Below are 18,292 nucleotides of genomic sequence, written 5' to 3' on the forward strand. Positions count from 1 at the left end.
GGGACGAGAGGAAAGAGCCAAATCTGGGCCAGATGTGGATGTTGCTCTCACTGTCTCAGAAGCACGAAAGGCAGGCAACAACTTCTGGGCACTCCTGTCGGGAGACCCAGGTTCAAGTTCCAGCTCTTCTGCAAACCATAGGTGGCTTTAGCAAATCGAGGTTCCTTTCTTCTCTTGGTGTTTTAGTCCATCCGAGCTGCTAGAACAGAACACTACAGGCCGGGTGGCTTCGAAACTGTGGAAAGGTACTTCTCACAGTACCTTCTGGTACTTTCTGGAGGCTGGGAAGTCCAAGCTCAGGGCATCAGCAGATGTGGTATCTAGAAAGAGTCCACTTCCTGGCTCATGGACAGCCGTGTGGAGAAGGAAGTGAGCTCTCTGGGGTCTCTTCTGTAAGGGCACTGATTCCATTCACCTCCCACATACTGTCACACTGGTAGTCAGGATTGAACACGTCAACCTGGGGTGGGGGTGAGGAGGTACGTGCCTTCAGTCTACAGCACCGGGCCTCAGCTTTCTCATCTGTCAAAATGGGGATAATGATAAGGTGATCCGTGGGAAGTCAGGCAACTGGACCATTTGGTCTTTTGAGGTCCCTCTGAAAGCCAGGCACAAAGACAGTGGTGTATAATGGCTGTGGAGGTGGGCCCTAGAACCAGATTGCCAGGGTTTGAATTAGTCAATTATTAGCCAGGCAGGTTATATACTTCAGGCAGGTTACTGAATGTCTCTGTGCCTCAGTAATCTCGTCTTAAAAAGGGGAGCAAAAAGAATGCTTATCTCATAAGGCCTTGATTAGAAGGCCTAAGATGATTTAGTACCACAAAGTGCTTAGAAGAGAGGCTAAGGCCATGGAATGTGTTCACCTTGTCGATGCTGCTGGTGCTGACGGCTTCACTTAGCCGAGTTCATGCCTGCTCCCAGGGCACAATAAGCCAGGATTCCCACACCCCGGGTTCCTGGGGGGTCTTGTACAGCTCCAAACAAGAAGAGCTGAACTGGAGAAAGCAAACCACTGTAGTCAGGAGAGGGACCAGGGTTGTCTTCTAAAATATTGTCTACTGCAGACATCTCCTAGCCTGGTTTTTCTCCAAAAGAGTCAGAATGGTAGGGACTTGTGGCACTGTTGTGTGTTCTTCCTGATGCTATTACATCAATTACGATTATTTATACCATACGGAGATCTGAAGGCTCTTAAACTGGCTTCTCATACACATCTAAACCACATAAAAACATCTTTTCAGGATATATTTATTAGTTTGCTCTGGTGGGCCCTAAATCTGACATCCTGACTTCTAACTGACACAGGATGAAAGGATCCAATTGTTCACTTTATGCCCTGAAAAGTAAATTCTGACTTAAAAACAAGAATAGATCGTTCAGTCTTTACATCCACTGTCCTATTTCTTCCCCAAACCTAAATGAGACCTACTTTAGTCCCCATTATTATCAGAACACTGCTTTTTCTGTAACTTTCATGATCTCCTTCTTCAGTTCAGACAACTACCATTGTAGGGCTGTCTCACGGAATCACTTAACAATCCTAGGTATTCCTGTCTTGACTTTTCTCCAGGGCTTTACAGTGCCATTATCTGATTTAAGCATAAAATCACCCTGGGAGGGAAGCCAGAGAAGGTGCCCTCCCCGTTTCACAGGTAAAGAAACCGAGGCTCAGAGACCCCAGCTTCCATAGAACGACCCCAGGGTCCAGCCTTCCAACATCCTGAATTCTGAACACATCTCTTCCCTTCCTTGCAGTTCAGCCCTAAGCCATTACAACTCCCTTTCTCCAAGCAGCCAGAATGGAGTCATTTTGGTAAAAATCCAATTAAGTCTTCATACATCAACTTCTTTATCAGTGGATGTGCAAAAACCACCGTATTGCTCTGCTCAGAATCTCTTCCATCCAAATGGGTTTTAAGAATGGCCCTCCACTGGTCCCAGGAGAAGTGATCTGTGGCAGGCTGGAAAGGGGCCGGGACCTGGCAGGTTTCAAAAGGAAAGCCCCCCAGGAGCCTTTCCAACTCCAAACCCAGAGCCAGGCCTGTTGGGGGAAGGAGAGGGCACCTAATCCTTGCCGGATATCCTGACACAGTCAAACAGGGACAGGACCCCAGGGCCAGCACAGTGTGAAGCACAACCCATGTCCAAAGGGGAAATCTGTGCAGCCACACTGGCCTCCCCTCAGCCTGACAGACAGGCCGGGGGACATCAGTGCCAGTCTTCTGCCCTCAGACCGCACGGCCAGGCCTGCCAACCTGGCTTCCGGCTGCTGAGTTTCCACGACAGTCATTCCAGCATGGATCACTGCTGCTCTCTGCTTCCCTTCATCAAGAAAGCCATTAAGAGGAACGTAAAGCTGACTGCATCTATTAGGCCCACCTACAGAACCAACTTGGAGTAAGCTTTGAAATCACTCCTGGGTCCTCTTCAGGCCCTGAGTCATTTTTCGATTGTTAAAATTAGAATGGTCTCATGGCAGACTTCTGAATCTAAGTGGTGTCAAACAAGGCTGGGTCCTGTTCCCATTCAGTGTTCTCAGGCATCTGTGGTGGGTGCAGCCCCAGCTGGGGCTTTTGGGGATACTTCCTGTCTCGTCCTTGCTTTCCAGCCACCCACAGGGCGAGTACCCACATCCCAGCTGTGCAGGTGGAAAAACAGCCTCAGTGAGTTAGGGGCCTGCCCAAGGCCACACCGCAGGAAGTGACAAGGCCAAGATTTAACTCCAACTCCGCCTGATCGACCTTCTTTCCCCCACACCCTAGTCTTGCTGATGCCCCGGGAGATGACCTTGTCCACCCCCACGTGGCCTGGGAGTGTGTCCTTCAGCGTTAGCCAACAGGGAGCCTCTTTGCTGACAGCAAGTACCAGAAGCCAGGACCCCGCAGGAGGCCCTTGGTGAGCACTGATTGATTTTTTAAAATATGCTTTCAGACACTGCAGGCCCAAAGATGCTTGCATTCCCTGGTCTCTCAGCTCCCTCTCCCCAGTGTCTCTCAGTCAGTCACCTATGTGCCTGCCACATCTGAATGGCTCAACATCATGCCTTCAAAGTCCCACCTCCTCCCCCGCACTCCACCAGGGTTCTCCCACCTATGTCCTTCAAGGCCAGCTCCAAGGTCGGCTGCTCTGTGAAGCCCTCCCAGATTGCAGGTTGTACCAGTGAGAATTCATCTCCTCCTCTTCATGCGCCCATAGCCCTTACTTGTGTGTCCCCTAAAAGTATGTATAAATTGGCCTTGCATTATCTATTTTATTTAACAAACACTTTATGGCACTTCCTACGTATCAGCCAGTGGCTGAAGTCTTCGGCAAGCTGTACCTGATTTAGTTTTTGTAACTATCTCATGAAGCAGGTACGACCGTCACTCCTTTGTACAGACAAGAACGCTGGGGCGTGGGAAATGAAGCGGCTTGCCCCAAATTAACACAGCCAGTAAGGAGAGGCCAGGCAGTCCTGCTCCAGAGCCCACACTTGCCCGGAAGCCCTCCACTAGCATCACTTGCTTGCACGTCAGTTGCCCGCACTGTCCTGCGAACCCTCTAAGGGCAGGGGTCACGACCAAGTCATGTTCGGATGCCCGCGGCCTGGCATGAGGTGGGGCTTCGGTGCCTGTTCCTGAATGGAGCTCAATGTCCAGCATGAGGTCACCTCTCCCGTGTGGCCAGCTGACAGTGGCATGCAGTCCGGATACTGGTCCAGACTTCCAGCTGCCCCGAGCGCCTGCCTTCCTCCTGCGGGCAGCCACACACACCTCTCACCATCTAGACCTGTTCTACCCTCTCTGGGACTTAATCGAAGGGCCTTTGGGAACAGCCACGGAGGATGACTCCCCCAGCTTCTGGCTGGATCCCAGTAAACCCAGTCAAGAATGCAGGACCACAGACCCCTCCATCCGGCAAGACTGCAGCTATGGATGATGCCAAGGGCACCGGGCTTAGAGTCTAGCAGATTTCGACTTAGTAAGCATTCGCTTACTGCCTCACGTGGGCTCATCACTCTGAGCCTCAGTTTCCCCACCAATAAGTGGAGCTAACAGAATTCTTCTCTTACCATGTTGTTACCAGATGATGCATTTGGTGGAAATAGTAAACTCCAGCACTGTACAAAATGTGTAATTCTTGATGTTTAATTATTGAAAGGATATCTACTAAGGAAGGTTATTATAAGAATTAAATTAGAAACCAACTGCATTTCTCCCTTTACCAGACTGGGGTGCAAATAAGGTCACATTTCTTTGAATGTTCAAAGACGAGAGGCACAGGCATCTTCCTGGCAACACCCGGCCCGGTGATCTTGGGACCCTGGGGTAGCTCGTGCTGCACCCCTCCAGGTGCCCCTGGGCCCAGCCCACTCCTGGCCTCGGCCCCTCCAGCTCCACCTGCTGCTGTGGAGACCACAGAGGCCAGGGGTCTCCGCTGAAACTGCGGCTGGACCCCACCCCCCGAGGGGGTCAACCCCAGGACAGAGGCTGTGCCAGAGCCGAGATGGAAACTGAGGGCTATGGTTCTCCACACCTGCAGTTTGCATTTGTACCAGGGCCTCTTACACGGTCGGGGGGAGGAAAGACTCCAGCATTAGCTCTCCCCTCCAGACCAGACTGCCCTGGCCACCCCACGCCCCCATTCCAAGCAAACACTCTCTGGGAGCTCTTTTTGGCCCTTTCCTGCAGCAGACCCTGCTCAGCACTCCGGCACTCCTCAGATGCTCTACCAATGTCAAGTTCCAGAGAGAGGGAGTCAGAGCCTCCTTCCTTTTCCTTCCACAGGCCCTGTGCTCTTCAGACAATGGGGCTACTGACCCCAGCAACCCGGCAGCTTCCTAACAGTAAGGAAGGGGCTTCTAGAATGTCATCTGAGTACAGAGCCAGACCAGAGCAGGACCTCCTTCTAGTGATTCCTCCCCCAACTGCAAGCACCCGGCCTTCCAAGCGTTCAGTGATGGGGCCTTCCAGATGAGCCAAACTTAAACACAACAGAGGTCCTCACCCTCGGAAACCACAGCCACTCTCAGAGGCCAGTCGTGCGACTTTCTGCCCTGACCATACACCAGGACAGAAATGTGTCCTATACCCCCTGGGTACCTCCACTCTGTGGCATCTGTGGAGCACCCGCTGGGCACCATACACTTTTATTTAGTCCTCAAAATAAAACCAGTTGTCTGCTATCAAACCTCCATGTTGCACAACAGAGAAGGGAGGTGCTGGGAGAAGTGACCACCCAAGGTCACCCAGCAGGGCTGAGGGTTGGATCTGGCCTCTCTGGCTGAAAGACCAAGCTCTTTCTAGGACACCTTGCCTCCTCGGGTGCACGTGGGAAAGCACCCGGCACAAAGCCAGCGCATGGAAGGACCTCAGCAAGAATGTGTCCCTCGGTTTTCGCCACCGTGGAGCCACAAGGCTAGAATTAGGGCCAGTCGAGGCCACGGCTTCCAGAGGACCATGAGCAGCCAGAGCAAAGCCAATCGATGATCTGAAGACCCAGCAACCACAGGAACCTGGAAGATGTGGCAGCTGGGGGCTACCAGGACCCCTGAACTGCTCAAGTCACACGCTCCTCTCCACACTGCCTGGCCCAGCACTCTTCAGATATGAACTGAATACCCTTACATTTGCTGGGGAGAGTCAAAGCTCTTCTGGAGAAAATAAATGCTATTAGCTCAGCACTCCTGTGCTACCATGGATTGGCCAGGTCTGGCATTTCAGATTTCAAGCTGGTGTGCCAGGCTTTGCCCCCGCCCCCAAACCTGCAACCCCCTCTCTGATTTGAGCGCTGGGCTCCCACTGCTGGCCTGGACCCCAAATTACTTCTTATAGCAAACAGCCTTCAATCCCGTGCCCCCAAATTTCTACACTGGGACCCCTCGTTACGCGGTTTGGCTTTGGATGGTCTTGCGTGTGACACCTGCCCAAGATGGAGGACTCGATTTCTGATGACCCAAGACATCTGACAGTTGAGAGGAAGACATGTTAACTACCTCTTGTTCTAGATGCTTCTGTAAGAGTACCAGCTAGGGTCAGAAAACCTCAGCCCCCTGCCTATCTGCTTTCACGCTGTTATAATCAAATACTACGCCTTCCTTCTTTATTAGGAAGTTGAATGAATCACCCGCGTGAACAACATCTCAGTGTCTTTTATAAAGATGTTATTGGAAACAGCCAAAGGCCCTGGGAGAACAACCCAGAATTAATTACTCCTTGTGCTTAGTTTCAGGCATATCTTACATCTGTAACTCTTTATAACTTTTGTAAACCCTTTCACTTAATCTATTTCTCTTCCCCTCTCTCCCTCCCTTTCTCTGCCCTCCCCCCCTCACACAATTACCTCTCCATGGAGGAGCAGGGCAGGCATTATTATTATTCTCACTTTATAGATAACAGAAACTAAGGTGTAAAAAGTTAAATGACTAGTTCAAGGTCCTTCACCACCGAGTATCAGAGACAGGACATCCATGTGGACTGCAGAGCCCTTCTCACTGAACCGCCCTGCCCTCTAAGCTAAAATAGCTGTCTTAAGCCTAAAGGGAAATGTGTCTCATCACACAGGAACACCAGGACGTTTCTCTCTTGCCTTCAAATCCACTATTCAATTGAAGCAATCCATTCCTCACAGATGCCTGATAACGTCTTCTCCCTCTGCACCATTTAGAGGCTCAGTTGTGATTTTATCCAAAATTGTTATATTTTACTTTGTATTTAGCACCATTCAAGCAGGCAACATTTGCTAAGCACTTACAACGTGCCAGGGGCCATGCTAGGTGCTCGGACACAGACACCTTCATCCACTCACAGATATCACCGAGCGCCTGCAGGCTCTGTGCTGGGCACTGGGACATGGCAGGTGCCCAACAGATGACATGCCTGTCTTCATGGGCTGGCCCAGCTCGCAGCCAGCAGTGACAACACAGAACTATGAGGACTTCACCAGAAACAACAGCCTGGTCCCAAGGGCCGGGGAAATTCACCACCGAGCTCTCAGTATGTCAAATCCTCCTAGGAATGAATGGGGTTGGAAACAACCACATAGAAAACCCACTCAATGAAACTCACACACAGATCACACTCTTTTTCGTTGGCCTCAAACACACGGTCCCCCACTGAATGTGACAACAAAGCATTTCACATGTTCATATACATTGTAATGAAGTGAGAGTAAAATTGAGTGGGTGCCCACTGCATGTGCCCTGTGTGCTCAGTGGTTTATGTGAATGTTCTACATCAACCTTCAAATTAGCCCTCTGAGACAATGGCATCCCCATTCCACAGATGACAGTCCGAGGCTCGGGGGAGCAGCACCAGCACATGCACGCACATCGTCCGATTCCAAACGTTACGGGCTTTCCACAGTGCCCAGCCGACTCCCCGACATAGCACAGGCCTTGGAAAACACACAGAAAGACATCTGAAGATGCAGATTGGCCCCAGGAATCCTTTCGCACTCATCCATTTGTGGCACAGATACTTGCTGAGCACTGACTAGGTGCCAGAAACTACTGGGCACTACAGTGAGCCAAAACAGAACAGCCCCTGCACTTACAGAGTTCATGGTCCCCTGGAGGAACGGGGAAGCCCGACAGGGATCAAAGAGTCCAACAAACGTAAAATTGCCATCGTGGTAGGCACTAGAAAGGAAAGGTTTGTGGTTCTCAGAGAAAACAGGGCAGGGGATTCTTCCCAATCAGGGAGGATAGAGAAAGCCTACTTGAGTTGATATCTAATAGATGAAGACAGGTGGCAAAAGTGTTCCAGACAGTGCAACGGCTTGTGCAAAGGCCCTGTCTGGGCCAGGGTAGAGGAGGGCCCACTCACCTGAGAAACTGATGGGACACATGTCTAGGCCCAGAGTGAGAAGGGACAGCGTGCAGCACCAAAGCTGGGGAGTGGGTGGGCCAGACTCTGCAGGGCCTCTGAAGCCACAGGGGCAGTTTTGATCCTACCCCCAGGACAAGCTGAGTTCCTGCAGGGTATCAGGCAAGGAAGCCGCCTGATCAGAGTCCTAATTGTCCTCTGCTCCTCGGGGACAGCCCCTGCACCTGCCTCTGGCCTGACCCATCGCCCTTCTCATCCTGCTAGGTAATGATCCCAGGAGGCCTTGCTGCCTGCCTTTGAGGGCACGGCTGTTGTGGGTTCATCCGCGCATGCCCCGCACCCAGCCCCAGGGCTGGCACTGAGCTCCAAGCGTAACGGAAGCAGCACTGCTCCTGCGAGGTGATCCGGGAGAGACACACACAGACACAAACACTGACACCCCAAGTAAACACTACAGGAGGCGGCAAGCTCCGCAGGTGCAAGGGAAGCAGAGCGTGGATCTCTGCGAGCCAGGTGTGTAGACAGACGTGCTAGAAGTGAGGAGAGAGTGCAGCCGGGCCGTGTGTGTGACTGAGTGGGTGGACAAGGAAATGGGAGAGGGTGGGGCCGAGTTAGACGGAGAGACGAGCGGCTGGGTGAAGTTTGCGGAAATAAAATAAAAAAGCATCAGCTACTGACAACACGTGCCACTTGCCTTTATGGGAGGAAGGTAAGAAAACTACAGGAAGACGCCGTTCCCTGGGTGCTTACGCAGGAGACATCCAAGTCAGATCGCCCGGACTGAAATCCCAGCTCACCACCTGGTTGGCTGCCGGGTTCCGTAAGTCACGTGACCTCGCCACGCCTCAGCTGTACCGTGCAGGCGCGGATGCTACCAACCTCATCACGTCGGTGAGAGGATTACATCAGCCAGTGATGCAAAGCACCCGACACAGAGACGACACACGCTCAGCGCGGGGTAAAGGTGAGTTATGGCTGCTGTGGTAGTCCCTCTGCACCTACATACACACTTGCAAAGAAACGTCTCCATTTCCTTTTCCTGTTTCTGTAACAAGATTAGCAGCTCTCCAAGGGCTTGCCAATGTTTCTGGGACTCGCAGAGTCCAGCAAGGAGCTCGGAGGCATCAGCGGGGCCCCCAGAGGACACCGAGTAGAGTGACAGGCGAGCCACTTCTCCTGTCAAAGTCGAAGCCCTGCTGAGCCAGCCCAGGACCGTAGCATGATGCTCTGACCGTATGCCCTGGAGTGGGCTTCCGGGTCCCTGTCCGCCAGTTAACTTCCTGAAACATTTCTGGGCATTCTCAGAAAAGCTTCAGTGAATGGGTAGTCCTAGAAACAAAGTGATTTGGATAATATAGTGATTATTATCAGGATGGCTGTTGCTTTCAAAATCAGTTCCCTCTGAACAAAGTCAAGTGGATCATAAGCAGAGTGTGAAAATATCATTTTCTCTCTGCCCCCTCCTGACCCTGCGCCATGAGAGCAGCAATAATGCATCACTCCACAGAATCTTTCTTTGGCTAGATTTTATCTGAATGGTGACTGATGATGTCCTTGCCAAGTGGCAGGAGAGGGGTCTGCTTTAGCCAGCAGCTGTGCAACGTGGGCACTGATGAAGACAGATGAATCCATTTACTCAGTACTCTGGATCCACCACCAATTTTCTAGATGACAATGACACTTCATCCTTCCACCGTTGGAGACTATTCAAAAAGACTGGAAAAGTAGAAAACTGGCAAAAGAATTCCCCAATCAGCCCCCAAAAGGTGTCACCACGTTCATGCCCTTTACTCAAGAATTCTCAGGCCCCCGAGCTCATCTCATAACGGATTTACTCTTGTTTTGCACATGATTCTAACACTAATGAACTTGGTTATCTGATTTGGGGTCCAGACCAAAACCAAATCAGGAAGATGGTCACCTCTAAAAAAGAAAGTCAGTCTTGCCCAGGAGCAGGGAGCCTGGAATAAGTCTTGCGATTGAGAGGATCCCAGGACACCTCTTCATTCACTATACCCAGACCTGCTGCTAGGGCACCTGGCTCGCCCCGGCTGATGGCTTGGCTCCATTCCTGCAATTTCTACTAGGACCAGAGCCCAGTCCAGCCTCTGTCGGCTCTCATGCTCCCTGGAGGTGGGAATGGGCTACGGCAACCTGATTCCTACACCCACCAACTGCCGGTTTAGAGGACTGCTCCGATAAACCAATCTGAAACCATAATAGTTCTCAGATGCTGGCAAGTATTTGTGTCCTCGGTTCTGGTGTATCTTGGAAGATGCTATGTATGCTTGTCAGGGGACAGGAGGATGACGTCAGCTTTGCACGTATTCTATTGGAACATCTAACAAATAACCTTTCCCCTTTGCATTCCACAACTACGGGGACCCTGAAAGTACCAGATAACAAGAACCCAAATGAACAACTAAATAAAGAGCAAGCAGGAAGCTCACCCCACATGGCTTGGCATTCAGAGCACCTCCTCAATTTGTTAAAACTATGCCCATTAATCCTCTTATGGCCAGAGAGCTGGGTTCCAGGCTTTTAGATCTATTGGTTTGTTCAATAAATACTTATTGAGCTCCTGCTCTATGCCTGGCTCTGAGATTGTGCCTGGAGGGACCACAAGGGAGCCAGACACACTCAGCGCCTGCTTTCACAGTGCTCACAATGGGGCAGAGATCCTCAAGCCTGCTACAATTTGCAGAGAGAAGCAGGAACTTCCCCGTGGTCTTAACAACTAACCTAGCACCAGAGCCCAGACCGCCAACCCCATCTGGGGCTCCCACTCCCATGGCTTCAGCCTGATGCACCTGCTTGTTCCTAGAAAGGGACAAGAGAGAAAGGCATCTCACCAGCCTCACAGCACATCGTTACATAAGCCTGCAGAATGAGAACAAAATTAAGGAGCAGATGAATACAGATGCTCTATGGGGGAACCATGCCATTTAATTTTCTCACCTGCCTACAATCAAAATAAATAACCAAAAAAGTAAGCAATGAGAAGCCACTTACATTCACAACCGGACACGGGGAACGACCAAACAGGTGCCTCCGAAAGGGGGACGCCTTCCCCAGCGTCCTCCGCTGACCCCTACCATGGTTGGCTCACACCATGTGCGATGCTTTCTGTCTCCCTGACCACCTGTTTAGACCGTGAGCTCCTCGAGGGCAGGGTTTGTGTCACATCTGCCGCTGTGTCCCAGAGCCTAGAACAGGGCCTGGCAGAAAGTTCTACCAATGAGAGTGTGTCGCACTAGGGCACTAAGGCAGAGGCCAGGAGTGTCTGCGGCAGCCGTGGAGGTGCTCGCATCCTCTTTCTCTAACACCCCCTCAGCCACACGGCATTGGAAAACAAGATTACAGATAAAACTGCTTTAAATTTATATCATGTCATGAGGTTCCATATCCGTGATATGTATTCCTTATTACAGCCCCGTGAGGTCAGCATAGTTGTCCCCATATGGTACAGGAATGACAGTGACAACAATGACAATATAGCAGCGAATATTTACTGGGCACTCACAGTGTACCAAGCATTGATTTGATTACTTTCCCAGGGTGGTCTCATTTGTTAGCCCCATTTTATAGATGATGAAACGGAGGCAAAGTGGCTTGCCCCAGGTCACCAAGCAGATAAGTGGTACCCAACAAGGACACAAACCCAGGTCTCCTGATACATTGAGGAGCACATCCAACAGGTGTCAGGAGCTCAGGTTGCTGAGGGGTCTGGAGAGGTAATTGGGCACTCTGTGCTCAGCCTCACCCCTACAGGGACGCTCTCTCCTTGCTCCTCTACAATGCAGTGCCTGGAATCAGTGACTCTTGCCCGCCAGACCCACCCACTCGATCCCCCCATGGATCCCTCTCTGTTGCCCCTCCAGCCCCGTCGGGTCTCAGTGCTGCCCATTCCCCTCCAAGAGCTCTCACCCTGCCTCTCCACCTCCGCTCAAGCCTCAGCATCTCTTCCCTTCAACTGCTGGAGTAGCTTCTTGGCCTGTCTCCAGGCTCATCTGTCTACCATCTCAGCGCTGCATTCCCTCTGGCCCTGATCATGTCACATCCATGTTCGAAACCACCACCCACACACGGCACATCACAGTTCCAGAATAAAGTCCAGCCTTCTTGACATGTTATTCAAGGCCTTCCACACCCACCACTAGGCCACCTATCCCTCCACAAGCCCGCCGCTCAGGGGAAAACAACAAGTCAGTGATCCCCAAACACACCTCACACTTTGTCACTTCTATCCTTTGATCTTGAGGATCCTTCCTGGGATCGAACCTCCATTTCTCTGAGTCCCTGCTTCTCTGTGTCAACATTATATTTGCCCTTCCAGCCCCACCTTGACTTCTCCTCCTCCAGGAAGCCTCTCTTGACCTAGATATGATCCTCCCTTTATCTTAATGCCCTTAGCATCTCTGGTTTCTTTCTTGAATGTAGTGTTTGCCACATGCCTGCCTTTATGGATACCTGTGATCAGCCCCCCCCCCCCCCGGCATCCACACCTTTAACAGCCTCTGATGTCCTTCAAGGAATCATCTCTTCTCCACTCCCCACCCAAGTGGTTGGGCAGGGCTGACCTCGCTGCTCTCTCCCTCCATGAAAGGCTAGCTGATGTCCCAGACCCATCAGTGCCATGTGATTGGCGCAGGGATGGACACATGACCCAATTCAAGCCAATGAGAGCTGAGTTTGGGACTTTTGCTGAAACATTTGGGAAAGAAACACTGCTGGAGTTTCGAAACTGGGAGTGTGTAAATGTGCAGCTGGTAGGGGCCACCTGTGCCACCACATAGGTAGAGCCTGCCCGAGAGTGAAGCCAAACACAGAGGAAATCAGAGCCAAGAGACAGAGAGAGACATTTTTTTATAAATATAACTTCAGAAGACCAGAGGGGAGGGGAAGGGGGGAAAAAAAGTTACAGAGAGGGAAGGAGGCAAACCATAAGAGACTCTTAAATACTGAGAACAAACTGAGGGTTGATGGTGGGGGGGAGAGGGGAAAGTGGGTGATGGGCATTCAGGAGGACACCTGTTGGGATGAGCACTGGGTGTTATATGAAAACCGATTTGACAATAAATTCTAAATATATATGTGTGTGTGTGTGTGTGTGTATAATTTCAGTCCCTGGATTCAGCCATGCCTGAATATGAATACAGCCCACTCCAGGATTTTTCAGTCATGTGAACCAGTTAACAGGGGGTTTCTCTCACTTGCAATGAATCCTAAACAATTCCCCTCCTAAGGGCCAGGTACCATACTGGGTAGTGGGGCTATAACCACAGAGAAGAGACAGTCTGATCCTAAAAGGGTTAATTTTATATCCTTTTATTTCTAAAAACAGCTGCATTGAAATATCATTCATATATCACAACATTTATTCTTTTCAAGCGTATGATTCTGTGGTTTTTGAATAGTCGTAGAACTGTGCAGTCATTACCATGATCGCTTTCTATCTTACCTTGGAAATGGCAAATATGTGCTTGCCCTGTCCTCCCCTGTGCACCGGCTCCTCTCTCAAACCCAGGGCTGGGCTTAGCCCCCTTCTGAGGCACCAGCAACCACAGCAGGCGCTCCCCTAATGCCTGCAGACTTGTACTCAGACATCCTTGAAAAGCTCAGCCTCCATCCAACAGTTGTTTGGGCCCTTTCTAAAGCACAATGAATGAGACAACGGATTTGGCAAAGCGGCTCAAGAAAAGGTCATGCTCACCTATCACTAGATTTTCTCTGGGTTTTCGAAGCTGGATCCCTGCATCAGGGTAGACTTTCTGAGAGGTGCACACCTAGAATGTACTCCTTTGGCTCCCTGAATGTTTCCTAAGTTTATTACAGAATTACTTAACATAGTAACAAGGGGGAAAACATATAAATTGAACAATAGGGGAATGACTTAATATTTATGGTGTACCCACAGGACAGACCAGTATACAGCCACTAAACTGTAACTGAGAACATGGGGAAGTACCCATAATATAATGTTAACTTAATGAAACAAAATATAAACGTGCACACAGAGCAAGATTTCAAGTACATAAAATAGTGAAAACTGGCGACTAGAAGAGAATAATGCTAATTATGAGGCATAATTATCTTTGTATAGGTGGATTATGAGCAAATACTATTTTTCTTCATGCTCCTCTCTAATTTTCAATTTTTCTAAGATGCACATTACTTTAATGAAATCAGAAAAGCCAACATTATTTCTTAACGCATTCCTTGGTTATTATTTAATTAACATAGCTCCCAAAGAATGAGAAACAACCATGTGAAGAAGACTCTGAATCTCCTGCAAAACTTTTTTAAAAAGACGCTGTCCTTCAGAATCTTTTAATGAAACACGTAAGTAATGTAATCCACCATTTTTACCTTTTTACCTTGACTGCCAGGAAGCTCAGAGCTAAAACTTAATACTCAAAATTACAGTAACCCAGGTTCTTGGTATAGTAATTTCCATGCTTCCCAATGGTATCTGCTGCTTCCTTTTATTTGCATATTCAGTTGTCCCCGCTTGTATTTGTATATACTCAACTCTACTTGGGAATACATAAAAGAGTATTTGCCAAAATGACTTTATCTGCAGCAGAGAAAAGAGGTCCTAACTCACAGATGCTCCCTTGGAATGTTTCATTTTTACAAACACAAGGCCACTAAGTGGGGCTTTGAATATTCTACTGCTATTCTATTTACAGTAAGAGAGTCAATCGACAGAGATCCGTGCAGGAGGCTCCTTTATTGAGACAGGCTCTCCCAGTGATCAGATTAACCCATTACTTGGTAAATCTCCATCTCTTTGAAGGCTGTGTGGACAAAGGTCCATCCTGGCTGCCCACAGTCTCTGGCCATTGACGACAGCCAATGTCAGCAAAGCCAGCCAAAATCCATTCACCACATCCATCTTGTGTCCAAGTCTACAGACAAGTGACACAGCCAGGAAGTGATTAGGGAGTATACACAACCCGCAAGGATGGCCCATCCGAAGAAAACAGGCCCAAGACACTGTAACGCAGGCCCAAACACCCTTCAGATCACTGTGGATTTTGCTGCAATTACCCACGCTGATAATCCCTTTTACTTCAGCTCAGCAAGAAAGTACCTGCACTCTGAAGACGGGCCACTTGAAAAAAATTAAGTATTATATCACCTGGGCATTCTGGCAAACATGACCCCTCAGGGCAGGAGATGACATACGTGTTTGCTTGTAAGCCAGAATTCTTTTTCTTTCTGGTGATCACTTCACTGACCCTACATGAGACTTCCAAAGTGAGAAAAACAAAACGAACGGTCTTGATATTTAGTTGTGGCCATTTGATCACACCTAAAGCATCAACGTCTTATTATGGATCCAGGCCAGGGGAAAACGAAGGAACGGAGGCAAGAAACATTTCCTTGGTGCCTACAGCATGCCAGACAGAGCCCTGGCTGCCGGGCCTGCCAGCTCAAGGCATTTTCCACGCGGGCCTGATATCCCCCTCCCCTTAAGCATCACATCACCACCCTACAGAGTGCGCATAACAACCCCACTTTCCCAGATGTAAGAATCTAGGCTTAGACAGATTACATACCCCACTCAAGGTCACCCAGCGGGGAGACAACTGGTGTCTGACTGGAACCCAGCTCTGACCCACCCCAAAGCCCTTGCTCTGAGATTACCCCGTGCCCCCTTCCCGTGGCCTCCTGCATCTTCCCACCAACTAAGAAGCCTCATTCTCTCGACTTTGGGCCCTCTCGCTTACAAAGTCATCAAGACGCACTTGAAAAATAAATGTAAAAGCTTCAACACGCACCCTGAAACCAAGCACCCATCCCTTTGCTGCCACAAACAAGCTAATGTGAAATCTCTTTCAGGGAAGCTTTCTGAAGGGAATAAATTGATGATGAAAACATTATGCAGCTGACAATATTTAGTAATGATGCAAGCGGGGCTGCCCTATCTACAAATGTGTCTGTCTCCAAAGAGCCGGCTCTCTCCTGTCCCTTCTGAAAGAATATATTTGGAAGCAACAGAAACAGTGGGGAGAGGACATGCCTCGATACAATTGCATGGCGGTGTCCATTTATGTGTGCCAGACAGGTACCCCAGAGAACTTGAAATGTTAGGGCAAAGATGAGGGCAATGGGAATGTCATTCAGAAATAATTCCACACCGGGTTAGCTCTGCTCAGCCACCCAGCTTGCATCCTCCCGGGGCAGAGGGAGCCTCTCCGCTTGCAGCAGCCTGTGCGCACCGCCACCAACTGCCACCCGTTCCTTCACCTTTTATTTACAGCGCAGAGCAGGCTGGTTCATCAGTGAAGGTGGGGGGAGGCGGGGAATAAGATGCAATCCAGATTTCTGCTCTTTCTCAGGGGACCAAAAAAAAAAGGGGAGGGGGTCAGACAGGAAAGCAGCGGAGCCTAGACTGCATGGTCAGCGCGGCAGCGTGAACCTCCTCTCTAAAGGTTCTGCACCTGGGCTGGAGCAGAAGCTCCCGGGGAGCTCCGGGAAGCCAGGGTCAAGCTCAGCTCCCGGCCAGGCTTTCTCGGCGCGGTGTTGAAGGCGCCAACAGAGCGCACTGCACAGGAAATCACTGCCCCCTTCAGGCCGCGTCTCACGGCGGCAGGAGCGTAGGGGCTCCCTCAGTCCGGAAAAACTCGCAAACCCGACCTCGCGAGGCGGACGATCGCTCCTCCAGGCCCCCTCGGCGCACGCCGACAGCCTTGCAGACGGTGAAGGTCCGCGCTGGAATTCAGCCAGAACCCGAGCTGCGGGCGTGAGGAGGGGGCTTGGGATGCGAAGCTCTGGGCTCTGCGGCTCCCCTCGGAGGAGGCCGGGAGGGCCAGCCCGCTGCCGCGCTCCAAGTCCGTGCTTCAAGTCTGCGCCGGGAGAAACTGCGCCTGCAGTCGCAGAGCCAACAGCAGCGGCGCCGCCGGACACCCCCGCTCGTCCGCAGCGAGACCTGCTCAGGGCACTCTCTGAGCAACTAAACCGAGGGGGAGTCTCCCCATTAAGCCGCTCCGGCTGCAGGCAGCGCCGGGCACATTCAGGCAGCAGCCTTCCAGAACCAGCGGCCCCACACCTGCCCGCGCGGTGCGGGCTCCGAGCCGCCAGCGCGCACCACGCGCCCAGCCCTCCTGCGCGCTCTGGCCCTTAGGGTCCCGGGGCCCTCCAGACCTCAAAGCGCGGCCGGGCTCTCCTGGGAGCCCGCGAGCAGGACTCGGCCTCTCTGGCCCCGGGTGGCCCAGTTTGCGGTCAATGAGCCTCTTCCTCCCACCCGGCAGTCCACATCCCCACCAACGGGACCTGGACAGGCAACCCCTGCAGGCCTTTTAGAGGGTCCAGTCCCCACGTTCGACACTCCTTCTCTGGTCAAAGGAAACCCCAGTCTTCCACCCACCTCCCCCACACCAACACACACATAGACAAAATCCCAGAGGAGAGAGAGGCTCAGCAAATCTTGGTACCAGCTGTGCCAGCCAAGCCCAGAAGGACTCCGGGGTGAGCACTGAGCACCAGCCCGCGGTGCCCTCGGCAGGCACGGGTGGGTCAATCGGGGCTCTGCCCAAGGGCCAAAGCTTCCCTCGGTTCCGCACTCCCTCACCCACCGCCCCCTACATCCCCGACGGCGCGGGCTGCCGGACACTCACCTCGGTGTCGTAGAGCCGCAGGTCGAGGAAGTAGGGGCGCAGGAGCGACTCGTTGCGGATCTGCTCTATGGCCAGTTCCACGGCGGGAAGCACGCCGCGCCCGATGCTGCCCTTGGCCACCTCCTTGGTGAGCGGCATGAGGCCCATGATGGAGAGCGGCGGGCTGCTGGGCGGCGGCCGGGGGGCACCCCGCGCCCAGCCCCAGGCCCCGGGCGCCAGCGGCAGCAGCAGCGGCAGCAGCAGGAGCAGCAGCAGGCGCGCGGGCGGCGGCGGCGGCGGCGGCGGCGGCCCGGGCTGCCCGGAGCTCCGCGGGGAAGCCATGCCGCGCCGCGGGCTGCGGGCGCCGGCTCACTCGGCCCGCATGGCCTGGCCCGGCCCGCCGCCCCGCGCCAAGCTCTCCCCGCGGCGCCCGCGCAATGGCGCCGGTCCCGGCCCCGGCTCCGGCTTGGGCTCCGGCTCCTGCTCGGCTCAGAACGGCCGCGGCGGCGGCGGCAGCGGCGGCGCCCGTGACGGATCAATCACGCCGGGAAGGGGTGGGAGCGAGCGGAGTGCGGGAGGCGGGGAGCGAGAGAGCAAACGCGGAGAGGGGGGCCGGCGTCTTCGCGCGCGCCTCTCTCCGGCGCGGCCACCGCGAACCAGGCCGCCTCCGCCCGCCCCCGTGCGCGCTCTGAGCCGCTCTCCCGCCGGGAGCCGCTCCGCGGCAGCCCCTGGAGCCTGGCCGGGGGAGGGCGGGAGGCAGGAAACGCGGGAGGCGAAGGCGAAGCCGCTCCGCGGCGGCTCGGGCCGCCTCCGGGGACGGGGACGGGCCGTGCGCGCCGGGGGAGGGGGAGGCGCTGGCGCAGGGGCGGCCGCGGGGAG

At 52.5% G+C, this 18,292-nt stretch overlaps 1 protein-coding gene across 1 annotated transcript in view; it reads right to left on the reverse strand.

Moving 5' to 3' along the window:
- GABBR2 (gamma-aminobutyric acid type B receptor subunit 2) overlaps positions 1–17,755 on the reverse strand; it is a 347,346-nt gene extending 329,591 nt beyond the window's left edge. The window contains exon 1 of the mRNA XM_030293915.1: positions 17,435–17,755. Within this exon, the coding sequence (XP_030149775.1) occupies positions 17,435–17,755 (321 nt within the window). The remainder of the gene's footprint in view (positions 1–17,434) is intronic.
- Positions 17,756–18,292: the final 537 nt, after the last annotated feature.

Source organism: Lynx canadensis, chromosome D4 (genome assembly GCF_007474595.2).
Source record: "Lynx canadensis isolate LIC74 chromosome D4, mLynCan4.pri.v2, whole genome shotgun sequence".
Taxonomy (NCBI): Eukaryota; Metazoa; Chordata; class Mammalia; order Carnivora; family Felidae; genus Lynx; species Lynx canadensis.